This window comes from Lissotriton vulgaris, chromosome 2_1 (assembly GCF_964263255.1).
Source record: "Lissotriton vulgaris chromosome 2_1, aLisVul1.2, whole genome shotgun sequence".
Taxonomy (NCBI): domain Eukaryota; kingdom Metazoa; phylum Chordata; class Amphibia; order Caudata; family Salamandridae; genus Lissotriton; species Lissotriton vulgaris.
Window position 1 is genome coordinate 1,699,432,381 of NC_141687.1, and position 20,745 is coordinate 1,699,453,125.

Below are 20,745 nucleotides of genomic sequence, written 5' to 3' on the forward strand. Positions count from 1 at the left end.
CACGGACCTGATAATTCTCGCCTCGGTGCCTATTCTAATCATAGAGTCCCACTCTGCAACTCTGGGCAATAGCTTGCTTAATCTCCACAACGGCCCCCACAATGCTAAGGATGCCTGGCCTTCACCCTGGGGGTGCCCAGGAGTGGACGCCTCACAGGGAAAGCCAGAACGGGTTCCACAGCGGTATTCGTACAAGTGCCTTGAGACCCTTGCGGGTGAGTACAAGTATCAATTTTTTACTGTGCCAGTGGGGCAGATTTAATACATGACAACAGACCTGGTTCAGGCAGGAGACTCGATTTTTAGAGCCCCACTTAACTTTATTTTAGGTGACTACAGCCTAAAATTAATCCAAAAAACAAAAGGGGGGAGTAAATCCTTGATCAAATTGTATTATATCAAAACAGAGAACCCAGTAGTTGTACACCTGATAACTCTCCTGTGTCAGAAAAAACAATGGTTTTTTTTGTAAAACCCTCACCCACCAGGGTTACCCATTGGCGGTATGCTTCATCATTGGGTCTACCCCAATCTGATGTGGTCCACAGTAGGTTAGAGAGCGAGGATTTGCCTAGATGAGAGTGTGACAATAGGCCACCCTCTCCCCGGAGGAACCATGATGCACTATTAATGCACCCTCCCCTTGTTTCTCACAGTTTGCAAGCTGGGAGAAACAATGGGAAGAAAGAGGGTGGGGCGAGTGAGGAAAAATGCAGGAACATAACAGTGTACATACATGCCAACAGACAATTCAGGTGGGAGGATTTTTAAACAAAAAAAAAAAAAGACTTATTGTAGGTCTCCCTCCTAAACCTGCAAATTGTTTCAATGTACTTTAATGGGGAAAATTAAATCCCACTCATTTTTTTTAAATCTCCCTCTTTCTAGTTGTAAAATGTTGGCATGTATGTAGCACATATTCACATCCTTTACAACCTTGTCACCCGTACCCATTAAACATACCAGGGCAGCCAGAACAAAGACCAGCTAGCCTCATTTGAAATTTCCTTTTGAAATGCAGGTTATTAGTTCGATATATTGGAGGGTCCCTGCTAGAAACGATACAACTGTTTTATTTGTATTTTAGGTGAGCCTTCGTTTCACCTCTAAGACGTTGATCTGAGGAATATGCATCTGTGTATTGCCTCTATGTTGGGCTCAGAATCATGCCCTTGAGTTTTTTAGACGATCATTTTACACTATCCTCTGCATGAAATGATGTGGCCTGGCTGCACATGTTGGGCACTACATTTCCCAAAATTCGACTGAAGCGTCACTTGTTGATGGGGCGGCAGGCTCCACCCAGTCTCGCGCCCCCCTCGAGGAGGCACGCGCCGCGCCTTTCAGCCAATGGAGGTGGACAATGGGCTGTCACGTGCCGCTGTCTGTCGCTTTTGTTGGGTTCGGCCAGCTAGGGCGAGTCAGACAGAGCGGAGCAGCAGGTGAGTGTGGATCCCTGGTTTAATCGTGCGAGTGGATTATGGGGCGGTAACAGACAATAGGTAAATGTGGGGATTACCGTTAGAGGGCAGCGAGGGACCACAATGACGGAGCCACTATTATGTGAAAGGATGTGTGATTCTAGTAACTGTAATGGCATCTTGTGCAAATGTGCCAGAACTGCCGTTGGTTGACTTGGATCCATTTGCCGTGTTAATCCTCCGAAAGGCCTCCCGCAAGGGTAGTCGTTGCTTGTGTGTTAAATTACATTTTCGTAGGTAGATAAGGGAATGGGATCATTACGTGCTCGAGGTACGGCGTCCCGGCTTCTCAATACTTCGTGGTGTACCGATTAACATATTTATTTCTTTACTCTCCAGCCCCCATATCTGCCCCTTTTATAAATTATATACGTTTATTGTTTTACATGCCCCAGGCGCGCGCACTCCTCCGTTTGAATCCAGGGTAACCGCCTCGGTTCTCCGCGCGCTTCGCTTGGCAGACGGGCGAAGCGCCAGCCAATGGCGGACGACCGTCCCTGGTGTGGGCGTGTTCGGCCTCGCACGCGTTCGCTTTGTGTGGCTCGAGGAGCCTGCGCGCCCCACCCTCCATGCTGATTTCAGAACAACAAAGGGGGCGCGAGGCACTGGATGGAGCGCGCGTGCGCGCGGCTCCGAGCAAGCCCGTCCCCTCCAACGCTATTCACATGTTGGAGACGCGTGTGGACAATGGCGCGCTTTGTAATGGGACGCTAATCGCAACCCCGCCAAACCTAACGAAGAACCTAATGGCTAGCCATACAGGGTTGTGGAAAGGTTCACAGCAATTCAAGAATTTACAATGCACGCAATTTTGCCCAGGTTACTGATGTTTCACGGGTTTAGTATATTCGCTGGCAGCACGCATCTGGGTGAGCGCAAAATGTCAGTATTTTCGCAGCATATTTTTAGACGATACCAGTATGCCCACGACCCCTGCATGCTCTAGTGAGCTAGATTCCGAACCAATCTGCCCCCCATCATAGACACCATTAGGCATGGTTTCGCACATAGGAGTCTTCGTGCGCTGTTATTGTTAAGGGAGAATAAATACCATTTCAGCTTGTCACCCCCTGTCGGGTTCATATATACCCTTTCCAGGACTGTTTAAAGAAGCCGAGTTAACTGGCTGAACGTCCGTACTTGTTGTCTGACCACTTAGTCCGCTGCCTCCCTTTAGCCAAAGGCAGGGAAACGCCTGAAATTGGGGCGTTTGACGGCGGCAGTTTAATGGACAAATCACTTAAAACCCTCTTTATTACTGTTGGCCATTGAACACCCGAAGTGAATGGGGCACAATTGCGAGCGTTAGTGTAAACTAGTGCGAGTCTGGGCCACAACGCTGCTCAATTTCTTCAACGCTTCCTCCCTGGAATCGAAGGGTGTTTATATTACCAAACATACGGTCATCGAACTCCTTTTTATTGTCGTTCCGCAGATTAATATTTAGGGAGAGGTAGTCGTAACATTGTCAAAAGGGACGGCGGGTGTTCTGAAACCTTCTTGGATACACTTTGTTGTTTTGCACCCACGCCTCAGCCCTACAACAGCTTCACAATACAACTAGATTGCGCAACTCGCCAGCACGCTGCGTTGTTTGGCTTTGGAAAACATCACCCCCGCCTTCCTAGCACTGAAGATCAAAGTACTGGTCTCGATTGAAGAAAACATCAGTACCGAGAATACTATCAAAATTACGTCTTCAGCGGTTTCTTGAAGTTTAGAGATGGCTTAGCCACAGGTAGAGAGCACAGGGTCTTTAAATTACGAGCTACCAGGAAGGAAAAGGAGCGGCCGCCGTGGTTGCGGGGACCGAGGCAAATGTTGTCGGGTGAATAGGACCTGAAGGCTTGGTAAGGGATGTTGCTTCAGTGCTGGGAAAACGTTTTACTCGTGGAATCAATCAGTTGGGGATTAAAGATGTGGCTACAAAAGAGGGTAGAGTCATGAAAAGCTGCCTGACCGTCCACATGGTTCCATTATGGCACCACACCCCAACAGAGTATGCATGCATAAATAAATACACAACACAACTTTTGTTTGGGAAAAATATTGCTGCAGGTTTATTCCATACAAAGTATGCAATATGGTGGGTTATCTTGCGGGCGATCCAAGGGCAGGCAGCTGTTCCAACCTATGCTGCCCTGCACGCCTGATCAGCCAAGCACTGTGGAGAAACCAATCAGCACTACCCTTATGGGGGTGATCCCCATACTGTCACGTGACACACTGGTCCCTTATTTCTCACGCCCCTTTCACGGCGAAGCGTAGCAAGGCAAGCTCCTGGTTGTTCAGGTCCACAACCACCCTAAGGACTAACAGGGCGCCTATGTAATTACCCCAGGACTCCCCTGAGGCTCCTGGGATTTGATTCTGACACCCCTATTGTGCTCTTGCAGAGGTACCCTTATGTGCCCATATGCTTCCAGATCGCTCTAACTCCACCTGCAACAACAAAAAGCATTATAACTTTGTGTACTTCGCCTGCCAACCCCATGCCGGGTAAGTGGTAGGGTGGGAGACGGCGTGTCCGGCGCAAAGAGGATGCCAAGATGGCCGGGGGAGGCATAAATACCTCCTCTGCGTGCCAGAAGTGACACGTCTGGTAAGGGGACTCCTCCTGAAGTCCCACATTATAGTGGGGGTGGGGAAGTGCCCAAATGGCGCTAAAGGGTGGCCCCCTGCGGGGGCTGTGGGCAGCCGCATTTCTTCTTTCTTCGTTTTGAAGTAAATGTCTCCCACAAACAGTGGTGACAGCATGAATAAGTAAGGGACCTGCGATGCTGCGCGCAAGGGGGTGGGGTAGGGTACGGAGTAAGTGAGTGGATAAGCAAAATATTTTAACTTTTTGGTGGCTACATGTAAAACACGCAGATTAAATTATTTTAATATATATTATGAAACCTCAAATAAATAATGCATTGCACCCAATCCTGGTGGATGCAGTGGAGTCTTGTGACATGTTTTTTTTAGTGCTATAAAGTCTCAGTCTGTTTTAGAAAGCGCTGAACATGTTAATTATCCAACTCAATGACTTGCATCTTATTCAGCGCCAAGATGCCCTTCTGGGTAAACATGCGCTCTAAAAATTCATGTTTTGAACTTGCATTACACGCAGTATAAGAGGCTGCTCCAGAATGTGCAAAAAAGGTAAATGCCTCTGAATTGTAAAGACCTGGAAGTGCAGGGAGATGGAGTGGCGATCATGAAGCAGCATTTTGAATAATCTGTAGACTCCTAGGTATCCAGTAATTCCTACACATAGTCTCCCTCTTCTCCACCTAGCCCCGCCCCGGGTTTGAGACAATTGCTGGATGTGGCAAGGATGTTTTTAACGGGCACCTCAAATGAAGCTACACCTTGAATGCAGGCACTAAAGTATAGTTCCACTTATAGAGTTCTGGCCTATAAAGAGATGGGGGAGGGGGGGGGTTGATGTGAAACAAATATATCTTGATATATATTTTATTTTTTTCAGGGTCTTAAGATACTGGATTTATTTTAGACCTGTACCTGTTTTGACTGTTTTATCGTCATGGCCAGCTCTGGTGAGTAAAGAAATGCCACCACAAAAACCCTGTTACTCAACAGCTGTGCACTGTCACCAAAAGTTGAGGTACACTGGTGATGTCGCTTTATTTAAATGCATACAGTACATTATAGATAACACACTTTATCGTATTTTTAAATTAAAGTAAATCTCTTAACTCCAATTTGTGCCCGTACGTGTTCCTTAACAGTCTGAGATAATCCCATGTATATTAAACTGAATTCACAACCTTTCACAATTGTTTCTGGACATATAGTCAGGCTCTCCACCACATGACCAACTCATTGAAGATCTTATGTGCTCAATCTGTGATCTCCTGTAAAATTGTTTTGTAATTGTAGGTGGGTAGCTCACAACTTTAAGGAATAATCGTAGCACTTGTCAGGGTGAGTAAGCTCATTAAATGAACCTGAAATCCACCCCCTGAAAGCTATGGCACCGACCTGTCCAGTTTAATTTGGTGCAACAAGAAGTCTGTGTGGGGCGTCAAAATACAAAACAAACACCCCAAACCGAACTAGTAAAATAGTAAGGTGGAATAAAGTGAACAAAATCCGATTATGGGAACTGGAGATACTGATTTTGTGTTTGATAGAAATGGCACCAAATGATGGTGGAGTAGAACCTAGGTGCAATCTGAAGCTGAACACAATGGTGTGGGCTGGATACACTGAGGTTCGTCCTGATTTTACAATTTTGACTTTCTAGTCCCTTAAATGCGAGTCCACCACAGGGCACACTTCTAAATAGTTTAATGCAATCATTGTCGTACTTTTAATTCTCAGGTTTGCACGGTCATGCAGTTGACCACGTTATGCTAGAACTGGGTTGTTTGGTGGACCTCAGCATGCCATGGATGCCCAGGACCACGATAATGACTTGGATGCATCAGTCACATGCGTCCGTAGACACCGCAATATCTAAATGTTTTTTCTTTACATCCCTCAAGTGTTTTTGTGGTTCCAACTCGAGCCTTGCTGATGTGTTCCTCTGCTTAACTGCCACATGGGGGGATTGCCTCACGTTTAGTGATTTCAAAGGTGCTGCAATTGAGCCTCTGATGTTGTTCTGACCCTCTATTGGGCAGGACACTTCTCAATCGCATGCATGAGGGAACAAGCACGTTTTAATGCTGAAGGAGATCGTAGTGGGATAAATAGGCTTGCAAAAAGAACAGGAAATCTGTAGCCTGGCATTTCTCTTTACTAAACTGGTACAAAGAATTTAGTCTTTTAATCAGCGCAGCCTTTATTTTGAAAATTGCTTCTTCCTATGCGAGGATCTTTATGACTTCTTCCATGGTGTTTTATGAACAGCACTGTTTGTTTTCATTTCAGATATTCACGTAAAGGAACTAGATAAACGTGCATCAGGACAGTCATTTGAGGTTATTCTCACTGACAAGGCGGCAGCTGCTGCAAAGGCAGGCGGTGGTGCAGACCATCTGCTGTCCCCTCCAAAGAAAAAGGATCTTTCTCTGGAAGAAATTCAGAAAAAGTTGGAAGCTGCTGAAGAGAGGCGCAAGGTAACTGTGGAGGCTTTAAAGGAATTGTATCTTAGCAGTGCAACAGGTTTCATTAAAACACACCTCGCTTTTAAAATGCTTGACTGATTCCTTAATACATGGTCCTGGCGATTTGCACTTAAATGGGTTGTTGGAGTCACCAGTGGTGCTCATTGGCTTTAAATGTATTGGCATATCACCTCCCCTCCCTCCCCCCCCCCCCCTCCGTTTTTAAATTTGGGGAGTGTAATCAGCCTGAGCAACTAAAAAGAAGGGAATGAGGTGTTCTCTTACCTGCATCTTTGTTCTTGGGTGCTCTCAACGCTTAGCTGAGGTATTCTGCTTGTAGAGGTGCGCAACAATTCGGGGGCTCGATCAGACATGGTGTCTGGATTTACCTTGGTTTCACGGATTCCTCAGACCTCTGAATAGGTTTACATTTTCGGTGGCGTATGCCCTGCTTTGGAAGTGTAACTTCTTCCTAGTCGATACAGCCTAGAGTAGTGTAGACACGCAGGGCCACTGGTTGAAACCACCTGATAGTTCTGTCCTACTGGAGGTATTCGTTTTTATTGCAGGATTATAATTTGACACCAATAATAGACACTAGGCAGGGAATACAAGCATGTATATGGGGGAATGTTTACATGTGATGTGGAAAGGAAGGGGTCCTGCTTCAGGCTTGTCCTCGGACACTATATAATGGTGGGTAGTCCTTTAAGCACATCTACATTACATAGGTTCACGACTAGGAATTTATTAGTTACCATTGTCTGGATTTTTTTTCTTCATTCCCAGACACCTTTTCTTCAGACTAACCAATTTGTGTGGCAATTGGGCATATGTAGTCCTGCTTATGTTAATTTGTAAAATGACAGTGTGCCAAGGGGGCCATCGAGCGCGTTCCTGGGCCAGAAGTAGGACGTGGTTGCTACTTCCACTACTTTCTGGTACCCAAGAGGGGCAAAGGGGGCCTACGCCTTATCTTGGATCTGAGGAACGTCAACGGCTTCCTCCGGAAGGAGAAGTTCAAAATGCTGACACTGGCTCAGGTCTTGACTGCCCTAAACCCAGGAGACTGGATGGTAGCGTTGGACTTGCAGGACGCATATTTCCACATCCCCGTCCTGCCGGCCCACTGGCGTTACCTGCGGATCATGGTAGGCCTCGAGCACTTTCAGTTTACCGTGCTCCCCTTCAGCCTTACCAGCGCCCCACGGGTGTTCACGAAGGTGATGGTGGTGGTCGCAGCTCATCTGCGCAGGTTAGGGGTGTCAGTCTTCCCCTATCTAGACGACTGGTTGTTGAAGGCGGGCTCGCCCAGACAATCGTCAGCCACCTCCAGACTACGGTGGACCTCCTACACCAGCTGGGATTTTCCATCAATGTGCCTAAGTCACACCTGTGCCCCTCTCGGAAGCTCCTTTTCATCGGAGCGGTTCTCGACTCGGCGCAGTTTCGGGTTTACCCGCCCGAACAGCAGGTTCGGGATATGCAGGATCTGATTCCGATCTTCAGGCCGTTATCCCGAGTTTCGGTCATGTTGACGCTGCGGCTTCTGGGGCTGATGGCCTCCTGCATCCTTCTGGTGCATCACGCATGGTGGCGGATGCGGGCTCTGCAGTGGGACCTGAAGTTTCAGTGGGCCCAGCACCGGGGCAACCTGTCCGACCATGTCCTGATCTCTGAGGGCACTGCGAGACAGCTGCAGTGGTGGCTCACGGACCGCGATTGGGTCAACGGCAGATCCCTCTTCCCCCGCCCTTCCCCAACCGGAGCACGTAGTTGTGACGGACGCGTCCCTCCAGGGCTGGGGTGGCCACTTGGGAGAGGCGGAGATCAGAGGACTCTGGTCTCCGGTGGAGTCCCGGCTCCATATCAATCTGTTGGAGCTGCAGGCGATTCATCTGGCACTGAAAGCATTCCTCCTGTCTGTCCGCGGGAGCGCAGTGCAGGTGTTCACGGACAACACCACCGCCATGTGGTACTGCAACAAACAGGGCGGAGCACGTAGTTGTGACGGACGCGTCCCTCCAGGGCTGGGGTGGCCACGTGGGAGAGGCGGAGATCAGAGGACTCTGGTCTCCGGTGGAGTCCCGGCTCCATATCAATCTGTTGGAGCTGCAGGCGATTCGTCTGGCACTGAAAGCATTCCTCCTGTCTGTCCGCGGGAGCGCAGTGCAGGTGTTCACGGACAACACCACCGCCATGTGGTACTGCAACAAACAGGGCGGAGCACGTAGTTGTGACGGACGCGTCCCTCCAGGGCTGGGGTGGGAGAGGCGGAGATCAGAGGACTCTGGTCTCTGGTGGAGTCCCGGCTCCATATCAATCTGTTGGAGCTGCAGGCGATTCGTCTGGCACTGAAAGCATTCCTCCTGTCTGTCCGCGGGAGCGCAGTGCAGGTGTTCACGGACAACACCACCGCCATGTGGTACTGCAACAAACAGGGCGGAGTGGGGTCGTGGACCCTTTGCCAGGAGGCTCTGCGTCTCTGGCAATGGCTGGAACATCAGGGCGTGACTCTGGTGGTTCAACACCTTGCGGGTTCTCTGAACGCCAGGGTGGACTAACTCAGCTGTCGGTGCTCGATGGATCACGAATGGCGTGTGAACTCGGACGTGGCGCAAGGCCTCTTTCTGTGATGGGGAGAGCCTTGGTTGGATCTATTCGCCACCGAAGAGAACGCGCAATGTCATCAGTTATGCGCGTTGGAATTTCCAAGGTGCACTCGCTCGGAGACGCTTTTCGTCGCGAGTGGAGTTGCGGTCTGTTGTACACCTTTCCGCCTATACCACTTCTGCCCGGAGTGCTGAAGATCAAGCGCGACCGGGCCCAAGTCATCCTTGTGGCTCCGGACTGGGCACGAAGGTACTGGTATCCCGAGCTACTCAGTATGTCAGTCGATCCACCGGTTCGTCTGCCTCTTCAGGAGGACCTTCTGTCGCAGCGGACAGTCCTCCACACGAACCTGTCCAGTCTCCACCTCCATGCTTGGAGATTGAGCGGCGACAGTTGAGGCCATTCGACTTGCCTCCTGAAGTTTGCAATATCATTCTGGCAGCCAGGCGTCCCTCCAAAGTCGGTATACGCCTGCAGGTGGAACAGATATGTGGCATGGTGCACAGCAAAGGCTGTGGATCCCCCTCAATGCCCCTCTTTCTGAGGTTCTCCTCTTTCTTCTCTCTCTTGCCCAGCAGGGCCCTGCTCTGGGCACTGTCGAGGGCTATCTTTCATCCTTTCTGAGGCTGCCTGACCAACCTTCTTTGTTAAAGTCCCCTATCGATAATCGATTCCTGAAGGGCATCACTCATACCTTTCCTCCTGTTCCCTTCGTGATGCCTCAGTGGGACTTGAACCTGGTTCTAACGTTTCTGATGTGCGCTCCCTTTGAGCCACTTCACAACTGTCCTCTTCGCCTTCTTTCTCTGAAGACTGCCTTCCTGGTAGCAATCACCTCTGCCAGGAGAATGAGTGAGCTCCAGGCTCTATCTTGTAAGCCTCCTTTCCTTTCAGTCCATCCGGACAAGGTTGTATTAAGGACTAGGCCCTCCTTCTTGCCTAAGGTAGTCACGGCCTTCACATTGGGCAATCCATCACATTGCCCACCTTCTTTCCGCCTCCGCACCCCTCGAGAGAGGAGGAGAGGCTCCACCGTCTGGACCCAAAACGTGCGCTCATTTTATCTGAATCGCACACAACAGTTCCGGGTGGATGATCAACTCTTTGTTGGGTACGCGGGCGCTAAGAAAGGGAAAGCGGTGCACAAGTGCACCATCTCTCGGTGGATTATCATGTGCATTCAGGCGTGTTACTCCTTGGCTAAGAAGAAAACCCCCTGTTGGGCTGAGGGCTCATTCCACTCGAGCCACGGCCACTACTACTGCCTTGGGCCGAGGTGTGCCCTTGCAGGACATTTGCCAGGCAGCTACGTGGGCCTCACTGCACACGTTTGCAAGGCACTATTGCCTGGACAGTCCAGTCCGGAGGGACGGCTACTTTGGCCGTTCCGTCCTCCAGGACTTTCTGGTGTGATTATTGGTTCGCAGACCGACCACCACGGGGATGGTATTGCTGGGGTATCTCTTCTAAGGTAAGGAATCTATCACGAACGTGTCTCTTTCAGATGCACAAGTTACTACTTGTGTAACGATATATCTGTAAGACGTTAGTGATAGATTCCTTACCGACCCACCCATCCTCCCCGTTCTGCGAACCGATATCTAGGGTTACGGTCATTCCCTTTCAGGGCCCTAGTTTTTTGGCACCAGTGTTGGTTTTTGTCATGGCTCTGCGCTTCTGGCGCGGAAAAGCTGTGGCTAAGAACTGACGTCAGCACGTGGAGGCGTCTAAGTACTCCGACTGACGCGGAGCCGCAGACGACGCCTACCGACGCGCCAGGGTACTGCTACGCAAAACTTTCCGGATCCAGTCTGACGCCTGGGGATATTCTAAGGTAAGGAATCTACCACTAACTAATGTCTCTTACAGATATATCGTTGCACAAGTAGTAACTTGTGCATTAGGCTTATCAGAGCTACCAAATTTCTTTTAAAAATGGGAAAGTGGCTATTGACTATTCTCTTTACATTTCTGAAGATCCTTTTTCACCTGCCCCTACACCACCTGACCCACATGATTACGACTACCATGTAGCACCATAAGATGTCCCACAGGATCCTGATCAATGAGATCATGATAATGTCCCGCAACCTGATAATGACCATGATTTGTATCCATCTAGACCTTCCCCGCCGGATGATAATATTGGGTACATTGAGTTCATTGGGCTGCAGAATACCTTGGGGTATAGCTCCACAAGGAGAGTCTGAGATTAACTAAGGGTCTCTAATATAAAATCCTCCTCCAAAGGGCGATCCAAACCATACCGATGTTAAAGGCCCTGCTTAAACATACTGAGGATATCGTTCAAGACCCTGTCAAAGCTAGGGTTATCACTTCCAGGGTAGAGAAGTACAGGAATGCACCTAATGACCCAGTGTACATCAGAGGCCAGTTACCTATCGACTCTTTGGTTTTTTCTGATGCTCGGAAGAGGGGTAACTCTCAAACGGGGGGGGGGAGGGGGTTCCCCGCATCCTGATAGTCCAAATTATTGAATGCTTCCAGTAAATGGATAGCATCACAAGTGGCTCCCTTAATTTCTAATTCCCGAAAGGACTGCTCTCAGGCCCATATTGGACCTCCAGAACTCGAGCTCCATATTCAATCAGACCATTTTCACATGGTGACAAAGTGCTTCCTCTCCTTCAGCACAGCGACTTTCTATCCACTCTGGATCTAAATGACACTTTCATATACCAATACACCCTGCCCACCGCAAGTATCTCCTGTTCTCCTGTTTGTGGTAGCAGGCCAACATTATCAATTCAAGGTCCTACCCTTAGGAGTGACGACTGCACCCAGGTGTTCACAAAATGCTTTGCAGTAGTCGCAGGTGTCTTGCATTTTCGTAGTTCCCGAAGCAAGACTTCAGATGTGTGCTAAGCATTCCTGCAGGGGACGTACGTGGACCCAGGGTCAGTTATCAGATCTAGTGTTGGTAGATGGCCGCACCAGTTCTCTGCAGTGGTGGAGCACACAACCTGTTAAAAGGACAGCCCTTCAGCGACCCGGTTCCACAGATTGCTCTGACAACCGACTCATCACTAACAGGTGGGGAGCACATCTCCAAAACCACAATTGAAGGCACATGGGCCCCCCAAAAACTTTCATATCAATCACCTAGAGCGCGTAACAAATTTTCTCGCTCTGGAAGCATTTCAAGTTTAGTTAGTACGCAAAACCTTACTAATTCGTACAGACATGACAGCCATGTACTGCATTTAAAAAACTGGGGATGGGGGCCCACTCCCTCCAACTGTCCCATCTCCAGATTTCCTGTGCTAGCTTGGTCATTCATCACATCTATCTCCTGGCAGAACACATACCATGAGTGGACAATCGGATGGGAGATCTGTTAAGTCACCAGAAACCACAGATCCACAAATGGGAACTACATGCTCCTCCCATTCTTCCAGATGTGGGGCTTCCCAAACAGACCTGTTTGCCACACATCTAAATGCAAAAATACCCAAACTACGCGTCCAGGTACCCACACATTGTCCAAAGGCAATGCACTATGGATGAATTGGTCAGGGATATTTCCTTACACTTTTCTGCACCTCCCACTCATTCCATAAGTGGTTTGGAACCTCTTTACGTCCCTGACGCTAATCCTAGTTGCTTCCACATGGGCATATCAACCATGGTTCATAACCCTATTTGAACCCTCAGTAGTTCCTCTTCAAACTATGACCTTCACCCAGAACCAAGGTGAGATAAGACATCCAGGTCCCAGTCAACTCCATCTAGTGATCTGGCACCTGAAGTCAGTTTGGCTATCTAAACCTACTGCCAGACTGTATGAATATCATCCGGAAGCCAGGCGTCCTACCTCAAGAGCATGCTATGCATCCAAGTGGAAGCTGTTTGTGATTTACTGTAACACTCCTATCAACCTGCTTCATGCTTCGGTACAAAACATTATATGCTATTTGTTACATCTACAACGTTCCAATTTAGTATACACATCTATCCGCTTGCATCTTGTGGCAATGGCCGCATCCCTCCAGAATAGACCGCATCTGGTCTCTTTTTGAGTACCTTTATTTATTTAGAAAGTTTTATATAGCGCGAACAAGATCTTCGCAGATATCAGAGCGCTTTACAGAGGAAGGGAGCATATATACACAGATACATCAATAGTGTTAAAAGTACAGTGTAGTGATATCATAAACAATCAAGTAATTCAATTTCAGTCATACAAAAATGCAAAGGGTTCGAACAGGTAATACAGATCAGTATCGAGTCTTTGAAGTTGATCCCCAGTAGTGGTTCAGGTGTATTTAGCCATGAGGATCGCTTTTACTTCTTTCTTGAAAAGTGTGATAGAGGGGATGAGTCTGGTTTCAGGGGGGAGTGAGTTCCAAATCCTGAGAGCCATTCCTGAGAGAGAACGTTTATAGGTTTTTTTCCTTGCGGAATCTTTTAGGCTTCAGCAAAAGATTGTTTGTGCCTCTAGTGATTCTGGAGCCTCCAGAAATCAGCTTCTGAGCGAGGTATCTAGGTGAGCTCAGGTGGACAGCCTTGTGCGTCAAACAAGCGATTTTCAGTTGTATTCTGGCTTCAAAAGGCAGCCAGTTCAGGGATTTGAAGTCAGGGGAAATGTGAGTTTTTTTTTGATCCAGTGATGAATCTCGCTGCGGCGTTTAAGGAGGCTCTTATGGGTGCTGTAGTAGCTAGGGGTAGACCGCAGAGGGCGGTGCTGCCATAGTCTATTCGAGGTATGACTAGTGATTGTACCGCAGTTTGGAAGTCTTTGGCTGGAAGGAAGGGTTTAAGTTTCCTAAGGGTGTTGATTTGGTAGTTCGCTCCCTTAGTTGCTTTGTTGTGTTCCTGCATGCTGAGATTGGTGTCAAGTGTTATGCCTAAAGATTTTGCTGAGTCCACGATGACCTATCATTAAAGCATTTATGGAGGGACTCAAAAGTTATTCCACCAAGGCGTCCATCTGCCCAGTGTTAAATCTCAATATTCTCACCAGACGGATTGGTCCACCCTTTGAACCATTGCGCAGATGTGAACGTAATTTTTTTTACATGGGAAGTGGCTCTTCTAGTTGCTATCACATCACTCAGTCTGTGAGATACAGGCATTAACCATAGAAGAACCTTTTTTGCAGATGCATCGAAACAAAGTTCTTTGGGTCAATCCTTAATTCCCTCCTAAGGTTATTTCTGCCTTTCACAGTAATCGATCAGTTGAGTTACTGTACTTCCCTCAACCAGATTCAGTGGCTGAATGTGCTCTGGACACTAGATATCAAGTGAGCATTGCTGTATTACATTGAAAGGACAACCTTTCCGTAACACCAATCACCGTTTTGTAGCCTTTGCTCCACCACACAAGGGCAATACCATATCAAAGTCGAGTATTGCAAGGTGGATTGCTGAGTGTATTCAGATGTTATGCAAAGGCTAAACTAACATTACCAGTTCTCCCTAGAGCAGACTACACGTAAACTGGGGTCTTCTATGGCATTCCTAGGGAATATACCCATAGACATATGCAAAGCTGCAACATGGTCTATGCCGAACACCTTCTCAAAACACTATTCAGTACATGTGTTGCACAACAAGCTAGAGTAGGCTAGGCAGTTTTACATAAGCTATTACAGACTACTCCAACAGCTACAGGTTAACCACCGCTTTGGGAGAACTGCTGTATAGTCTATGTACAAGCATTTGATCTACAGCTCCTATGCCTCTAAAAGAAAATGCTACTTAACTGTGTGCATCTGTTTTTGGCATGTAGTCTCATGCGCCCACCCACCTCCCCGGGTATATACCTATACTAGTTGCTCCAGCCAACACATGTTTTGTCGCTATGGGAATAGGACCTGCAACTTCCGCAGGGCTGTATCACTTTTGTAGACTGTTTTCTGCCTGAACTTCCTGCTGGTTTTACTCCGTCCCGGCCGTAATTGGTCTGGGATAAGATGAGATTCAGATTTCCCGTTCCTGCAGGTAGACTTACTTCGGCCAGACGTGGAGCAGAGGATGCATAATGTGATGGGGTGCTAACCAGCGCATTTATGAGCTGCTAATCACAGCTTCGTAAATTTTAGCAAGGAGGTAGTAGTGTCACAAAAATTTAAAGTCCGCAACATTCAAGAGAACTATGTTTCACAATTATTGCGTGTTGTAGATAAATGCAATCAGTATACAATTGGGTGCTCAAACTCAAAGCACCTACTACCTAATGGTGCTGTGTCGGTGCACATAAATGTTCAACCAGAAGAACTACTAGAGGTGAGAATCTATTTACAGCACTCCAACTTATTTTTTTAATTTCAGTTTTTATGTACGTATTGTACAGATAAAGAGATTTGTCCATTGTCACCAGTGAAATTCATGGGATATCATAACGAGCACACAGTATGGGGATAAACAGTGGTCCAATGTGGAATCAAGAAAGAGGTCCTCTTCACGGCTTGAAATGATTATTCTTCTTTATTCAAAATTCATTAAAAAAGTTTTTCCAGCATACAAATCGCCAACACGTGTTTCGTCTCCCACAGAGACTGTATCAAGGCACGGAATAAATAAAATAAGGAGTGAAGTAAACACGTAACTGGATTCACTCCAACAGGAAAATCAATATAATTCTCTATAGTAGTAACATCATTATTAATGTGCAGAAGTATCACGGGCGAGAGAAAATACATGAATAAAGGCTGCCAGCATCCACAATTAAGCTCGCAGCAAAGGTCAAAAGTCTAGCCTCCCGCCTCGTAGCCTGCAATCATTGCAGGCTACGAGGCGGGAGGCTAGACTTGCTGATACCTGGTAAGCGAATTGCAACTTATCAGGGTTGTGAACTCTGACCCCTCTAACTTCCGGGGAGTCAGATCAAATTTATATATAGGGTGACCTTTGCTGCGAGCTTAATTGTGGATGCTGGCAGCCTTTATTCATGTATTTTCTCTCGCCCGTGATACTTCTGCACATTAATAATGATGTTACTACTATTGAGAATTATATTGATTTTCCTGTTGGAGTGAATCCAGTTACGTGTTTACTTCACTCCTTATTTTATTTATTCCGTGCCTTGATAAAGTCTCTGTGGGAGACGAAACACGTGTTGGCGATTTGTATGCTGGAAACTTGTTTTTAATGAATTTTGAATAAAGAAGAATAATCAAAATTTCAAGCCGTGAAGAGGACCATTCTTGATTCCACATTGGACCACTGTTGATCCCCATACGGTGTGCTTGTTATGATATCCCATGAATTTCACTGGTGACAATGGACACATTTTTCTTTAGCTGTACAATACGTACATAAAAACTGAAATATTTAAAAATTATATTTTGGAGTGCTGTAAATAGATTCTCACCTCTCTAGCAATCACAGCTTCGTACTTCATGGGACCACTGACACGACACGGAATCAAAGTCGGTGTCAGACAAATTATAACCAGGAACAGGAAATCTGAATCTTATCCCAGCCCAATTACGGCTGGGACGGAAGCATAACCAGCAGGAACTTCTTTAGGCAGAAAACGGTCTACACAAGTGATACAGCCCTGAGGAAGTCACTGGTCCTATTCTCTTATCGACAAAACACGTTTTGGCTGGAGCAACTGGAATGAACATCAAACCAACTACCTCACACTACTATTGATAGTTTACTATAATTTGTTAGCACCATATGTGTATAGAGGCTGTGCGTGTGTGCTAGGGCTTGTTAGCATTTTGTCAGGGATCTTTATTGAGGGGTACTGGATGATTACCCCCCTCCCTGAGCCCCATAACTAAATAGTCAAGTACTGTCAAACAGACTGTTGGTAGTGAGCGCCACTACCACAGAGCCTAATCACCCCACACCGTATCCTGCTGCAGATTGAAATGGTGTTTTTGTTGTTTTTTGCATGTGAGGGAGTAGTACAATTTCACTCTACACTGGTTTAGAGTTGTATTGGACATAGTCTTAAAATCAATCAACTCGCCAATCTTCGTTGGGCTGTTTCAAGCGAACTGCCACCTTCTCTGGTTCTCCTAGCCTTGCAAAATCTACCCCCTTCCTACCTTAAGGGTCTATTTAAGCAGAACTCGGCTTCCCTTCAGCTTTACACATAAAAGGTGGCCTTACCAGCTTTCATCAGCGTATGGGTGGCGCTTGAACCTTGGATAACAGGATGGTCAGTGTATAGTACTGAATGCCAAAGAGCAGTCATTTGCAGTACGGTTATCTGCTCCCTAGTGAGAAGCGTTGTCTACAGCATTGTGATGATGACACTCTTACTATATTGAGTGAATTGCCTAGGCACTTGGGTCAACTGGATTATCCGTGTGGTAATGAGCAGCTCAAAATGACTTGCAGTTTGATTTTTGACTCCTGAATTGTTCAAGTGGGTCTCATTGGATGTTGTCCTGCATCACCAACAGGTTGGTAAACCGTGCCAAATATTGGGCGCAGAAAGGGGTACCAGTTAGGTCTGAAGGGCAAAGGGTGATATGTTTTTAAAGTGAGCCTGAACACTAGTGGATTAGTCTTTTCAATGCTCAGCCTTCGAAATTCTAAAACCGGTGATTGAAGTGCTGTTGGCTTAATGGAAAACAAATTGCAAAAAACATGAATGCAATGATACAACATAGCCGAGTAATCAGCTGTTCGTGTCATGTGTAGCTGTGTGTGTGTGTGTGTGTGTGTGTGTATATATATATATATATATATATATATATATATATATATATATATATATATATATAATTTCATTCATATTCTAGTTTTTGGCTCTAACGTCTGCAACTAGTGTTTTAAATATCTGGTTACATATCCTACAAGTGGTGAGGCTTTTAGGTCCTACCCATCTATTTCGGGACCCAAGAGAGCCGTTCACACCTTCTTTTTTTGGAGGGGGGTGGCGGTCTCAGTACAAGTACATTTCTTATAACTATTTTACATAGTGTGATCCCCACTTGCCTTTAATTTAGTTTAACTGGCATACCATTAAATTGCATCGTTTGGATCGTCAGTCTTCTGTGCAACAGCTGTAATGTCTGCATTCGACTCCTCATTTTTTCTTTCAGTCTCACGAAGCTGAAGTTTTGAAGCAACTTGCTGAGAAACGGGAACATGAGAAAGAAGTACTTCAGAAAGCAATAGAAGAAAACAACAACTTCAGCAAGATGGCAGAGGAGAAACTGACACACAAAATGGAAGCCAACAAAGAGAACCGAGAGGCACAAATGCAAGCTAAACTTGAACGTTTGCGAGAAAAGGTATGTAAAGATCAAACTTTGGTTTGCTGTAACGAGGAGCAATAAATGAGATTAGTACAAGGGGACGGGTCTCTTTAGAGGTCATCTTCTAGCAGAGTGACATTTTTTTTAAACAAACCGTGGATAGATTATTCTACTAATGTAGAGCCTTATCCCCATTTGTGAAAATAAACTGTGGTTTCATGGCGTTAACAAACCGTGCTTAAGTGTCTTGCATATAAAGATGAGTGGCAACTGGTGGTGTATGGTTAACATTTTGCAATTCTTGGTTTCAAGCCATACACAACAGTTAACTTGGTCGTGAGACTTTGAAATCCAGGTCCGGTGACTGTTGGATGAGGGCATAGAAATGTAGGCTTGCACAGAGAAGGCTGTTCTCTCGAGCCTGTTCTCGTATGAGACTTGGCAAGTCACTTGATTTGTGTTTGAAGCTGAAACATGACAAAAAAACTGCCAAATATTCCTGACCTACAACGTGATACTGGGGTGCAGTAGTGTTTGTGTTACAAAAGAGCGTGTGACCAAGTTACAGGTGGGGTTTTCCTTGTAGAAACTGAACTGCCAGAGAAGTGGCTTTAAGATGGATTCTATTGCAGCTTGAAGTTTGCTGTTGCGTTTTTTGCCCGCCGGCTTATTGGTGTGTAGTTAAAGTTGACTTTACTGGTGCCAGTGGCAAGTTGCTGAAAGCTCTTTCGGCTTCTGATCTCGTGGTAAATTCACCTGTCTGCTTTAAGGGTTTACAGCTCACTTGGGCACGTCTTTAAGAAATGTGTACTTGGTTATTTGAGTGAAAAATTCCCTGTAAATCTTATGTGCCAGTCCTTGCTTTTCTTGCAGGGTATATAAATTCGAGCTACGGAACAGTAAACCATGCACCTACTCCCACTAATTTAACCATAATGTTCTTAACCTCTTCGCCGCTAATGACAAGGGTAACTCGTCATGGACTTTCCATTGATTTCAATGGAAATTACATTAAAGCAGTGAAATAGCCTTAGCAGTAAAGGGGTTAAATAGCGCTCTTGGTGGATATCTTTCATGGGCTATCACCAACATCTATAATTTGAGCTGGCCACATGGCTGCCCTTTTCAATAACTGGATGCTTGCAACTTTGGTGAGCAGAGCCCCTATTTTACGGTCGCACCCTTACCTTGAAGCTCTGACCCATCTGCATGTCTGTGGCACATGGCCCTGTAATAAAAATAATACTTAATGTTCTGAATGGGTCAGTTGCAAAGGCAACCTACTTGGACTTTTCCTCCATTGGAAATAAATGTGTGACCAGACTTTTTCGCGTCTTCACCTCCCCCCTAAATCAATTTCAGCACTCTGAAGTAACCAAAAGGCTACATGATTTGCTTCATTGACTTTGTATATCTTGCTTTCTGGTCGTAGCGAAACCTAGCACATAGCCTACTGGCTATCAAAAATCTACTTGGCTGTAACTGGTTTATCTGATAATGAGGTCTTACTTTCCAGTGAGGTCTCTAGCCCCTGACTAATTGTTTGGTCCGAGTAAGTTTGCCAGCCTTTGCACTGAATGTTAATGTGTAGACCAACTTTTTTTCAAGATAAATGTGAACATTTGATCCATGGTTACATGCACTTTATAACTGTAACTTGTCTTGCAAACTTCAATCTTAATACAATTTAACTTCCCTTTTAGGATAAGAAACTGGAAGAAATTCGAAAAAGCAAGGAGATCAAAGATGTTCCAGAGAACTGAATGTTAAGTGGTGCACTCCAATATCCAAAGACTGTTCATTTTTTCTTTTTTCACCTGTCGGCCAGTGGTATATTTTTTTTCTTCCCAATTAGATGCTGTAATGTAGGGCTTGTAGTACAATTTGCACTTGTGCTGTGAAGCGCTAACTGGGGATCTAGCAGGTGTCGTCCTTCATGAAGTGTTCTTATGGCCTTGCTGATGTAGCTATATCTGCTTTTCATGTTCTACCTTTTTTCTACTTGTATATTTAGTACCAGCTTGGAACAATGGCAGCTCTGTAGAACATGTTTAAAAAGAATAGTGTTTTGTTAGTAATACATCTGTTGCGTGTCAGTTCACAAGATTGTATTGTAATTTTGTGTATTGACCTAATAAAAAAAAATAATGTTGGTTTCTGCTATTTTGTGAAAACAATTAGTCTAGATACTGTTACGGGCCTTCCATTTTCTGTGATGCTACAAGGAAAGTGTCACTTTTGTAGGCTAACGTGGGAATGTTTTGTATTTGCTACATAGATATTTGGGAGAATTTGTAAATGACTTCGATCTGATTCTTGACCAACTTGATTGATTTGCATGGATCTGTACCAGTGTTTCATGAGATCTACAAGAAATGTAGGACATTTGGGATTTCTGAGA

The 20,745-nt window shown here is 46.1% G+C and overlaps 1 protein-coding gene across 1 annotated transcript; it reads left to right on the top strand.

The window, feature by feature from the left end:
* The first annotated feature begins 1,345 nt into the window (after nucleotides 1-1,345).
* STMN1 (stathmin 1) lies at nucleotides 1,346-20,497 on the top strand. Its single transcript, XM_086957667.1, has 5 exons — nucleotides 1,346-1,442; nucleotides 4,957-5,026; nucleotides 6,366-6,553; nucleotides 18,189-18,380; nucleotides 20,048-20,497. Exons 2-5 carry the CDS (start codon nucleotides 5,014-5,016, stop codon nucleotides 20,105-20,107), a joined length of 453 nt encoding a protein of 150 aa, XP_086813793.1. The 5' UTR covers nucleotides 1,346-1,442; nucleotides 4,957-5,013; the 3' UTR covers nucleotides 20,108-20,497.
* The last annotated feature ends 248 nt before the right edge of the window (nucleotides 20,498-20,745 follow it).

Bases quoted from the DNA above. Each gene is read 5' to 3' on its own strand.
- STMN1 (XM_086957667.1), top strand. The intron at 6,554-18,188 runs GTAACTGTGGAG...TTTTTCTTTCAG, and splicing joins CTGCTGAAGAGAGGCGCAAG to TCTCACGAAGCTGAAGTTTT. The intron at 18,381-20,047 runs GTATGTAAAGAT...CTTCCCTTTTAG, and splicing joins TTGAACGTTTGCGAGAAAAG to GATAAGAAACTGGAAGAAAT.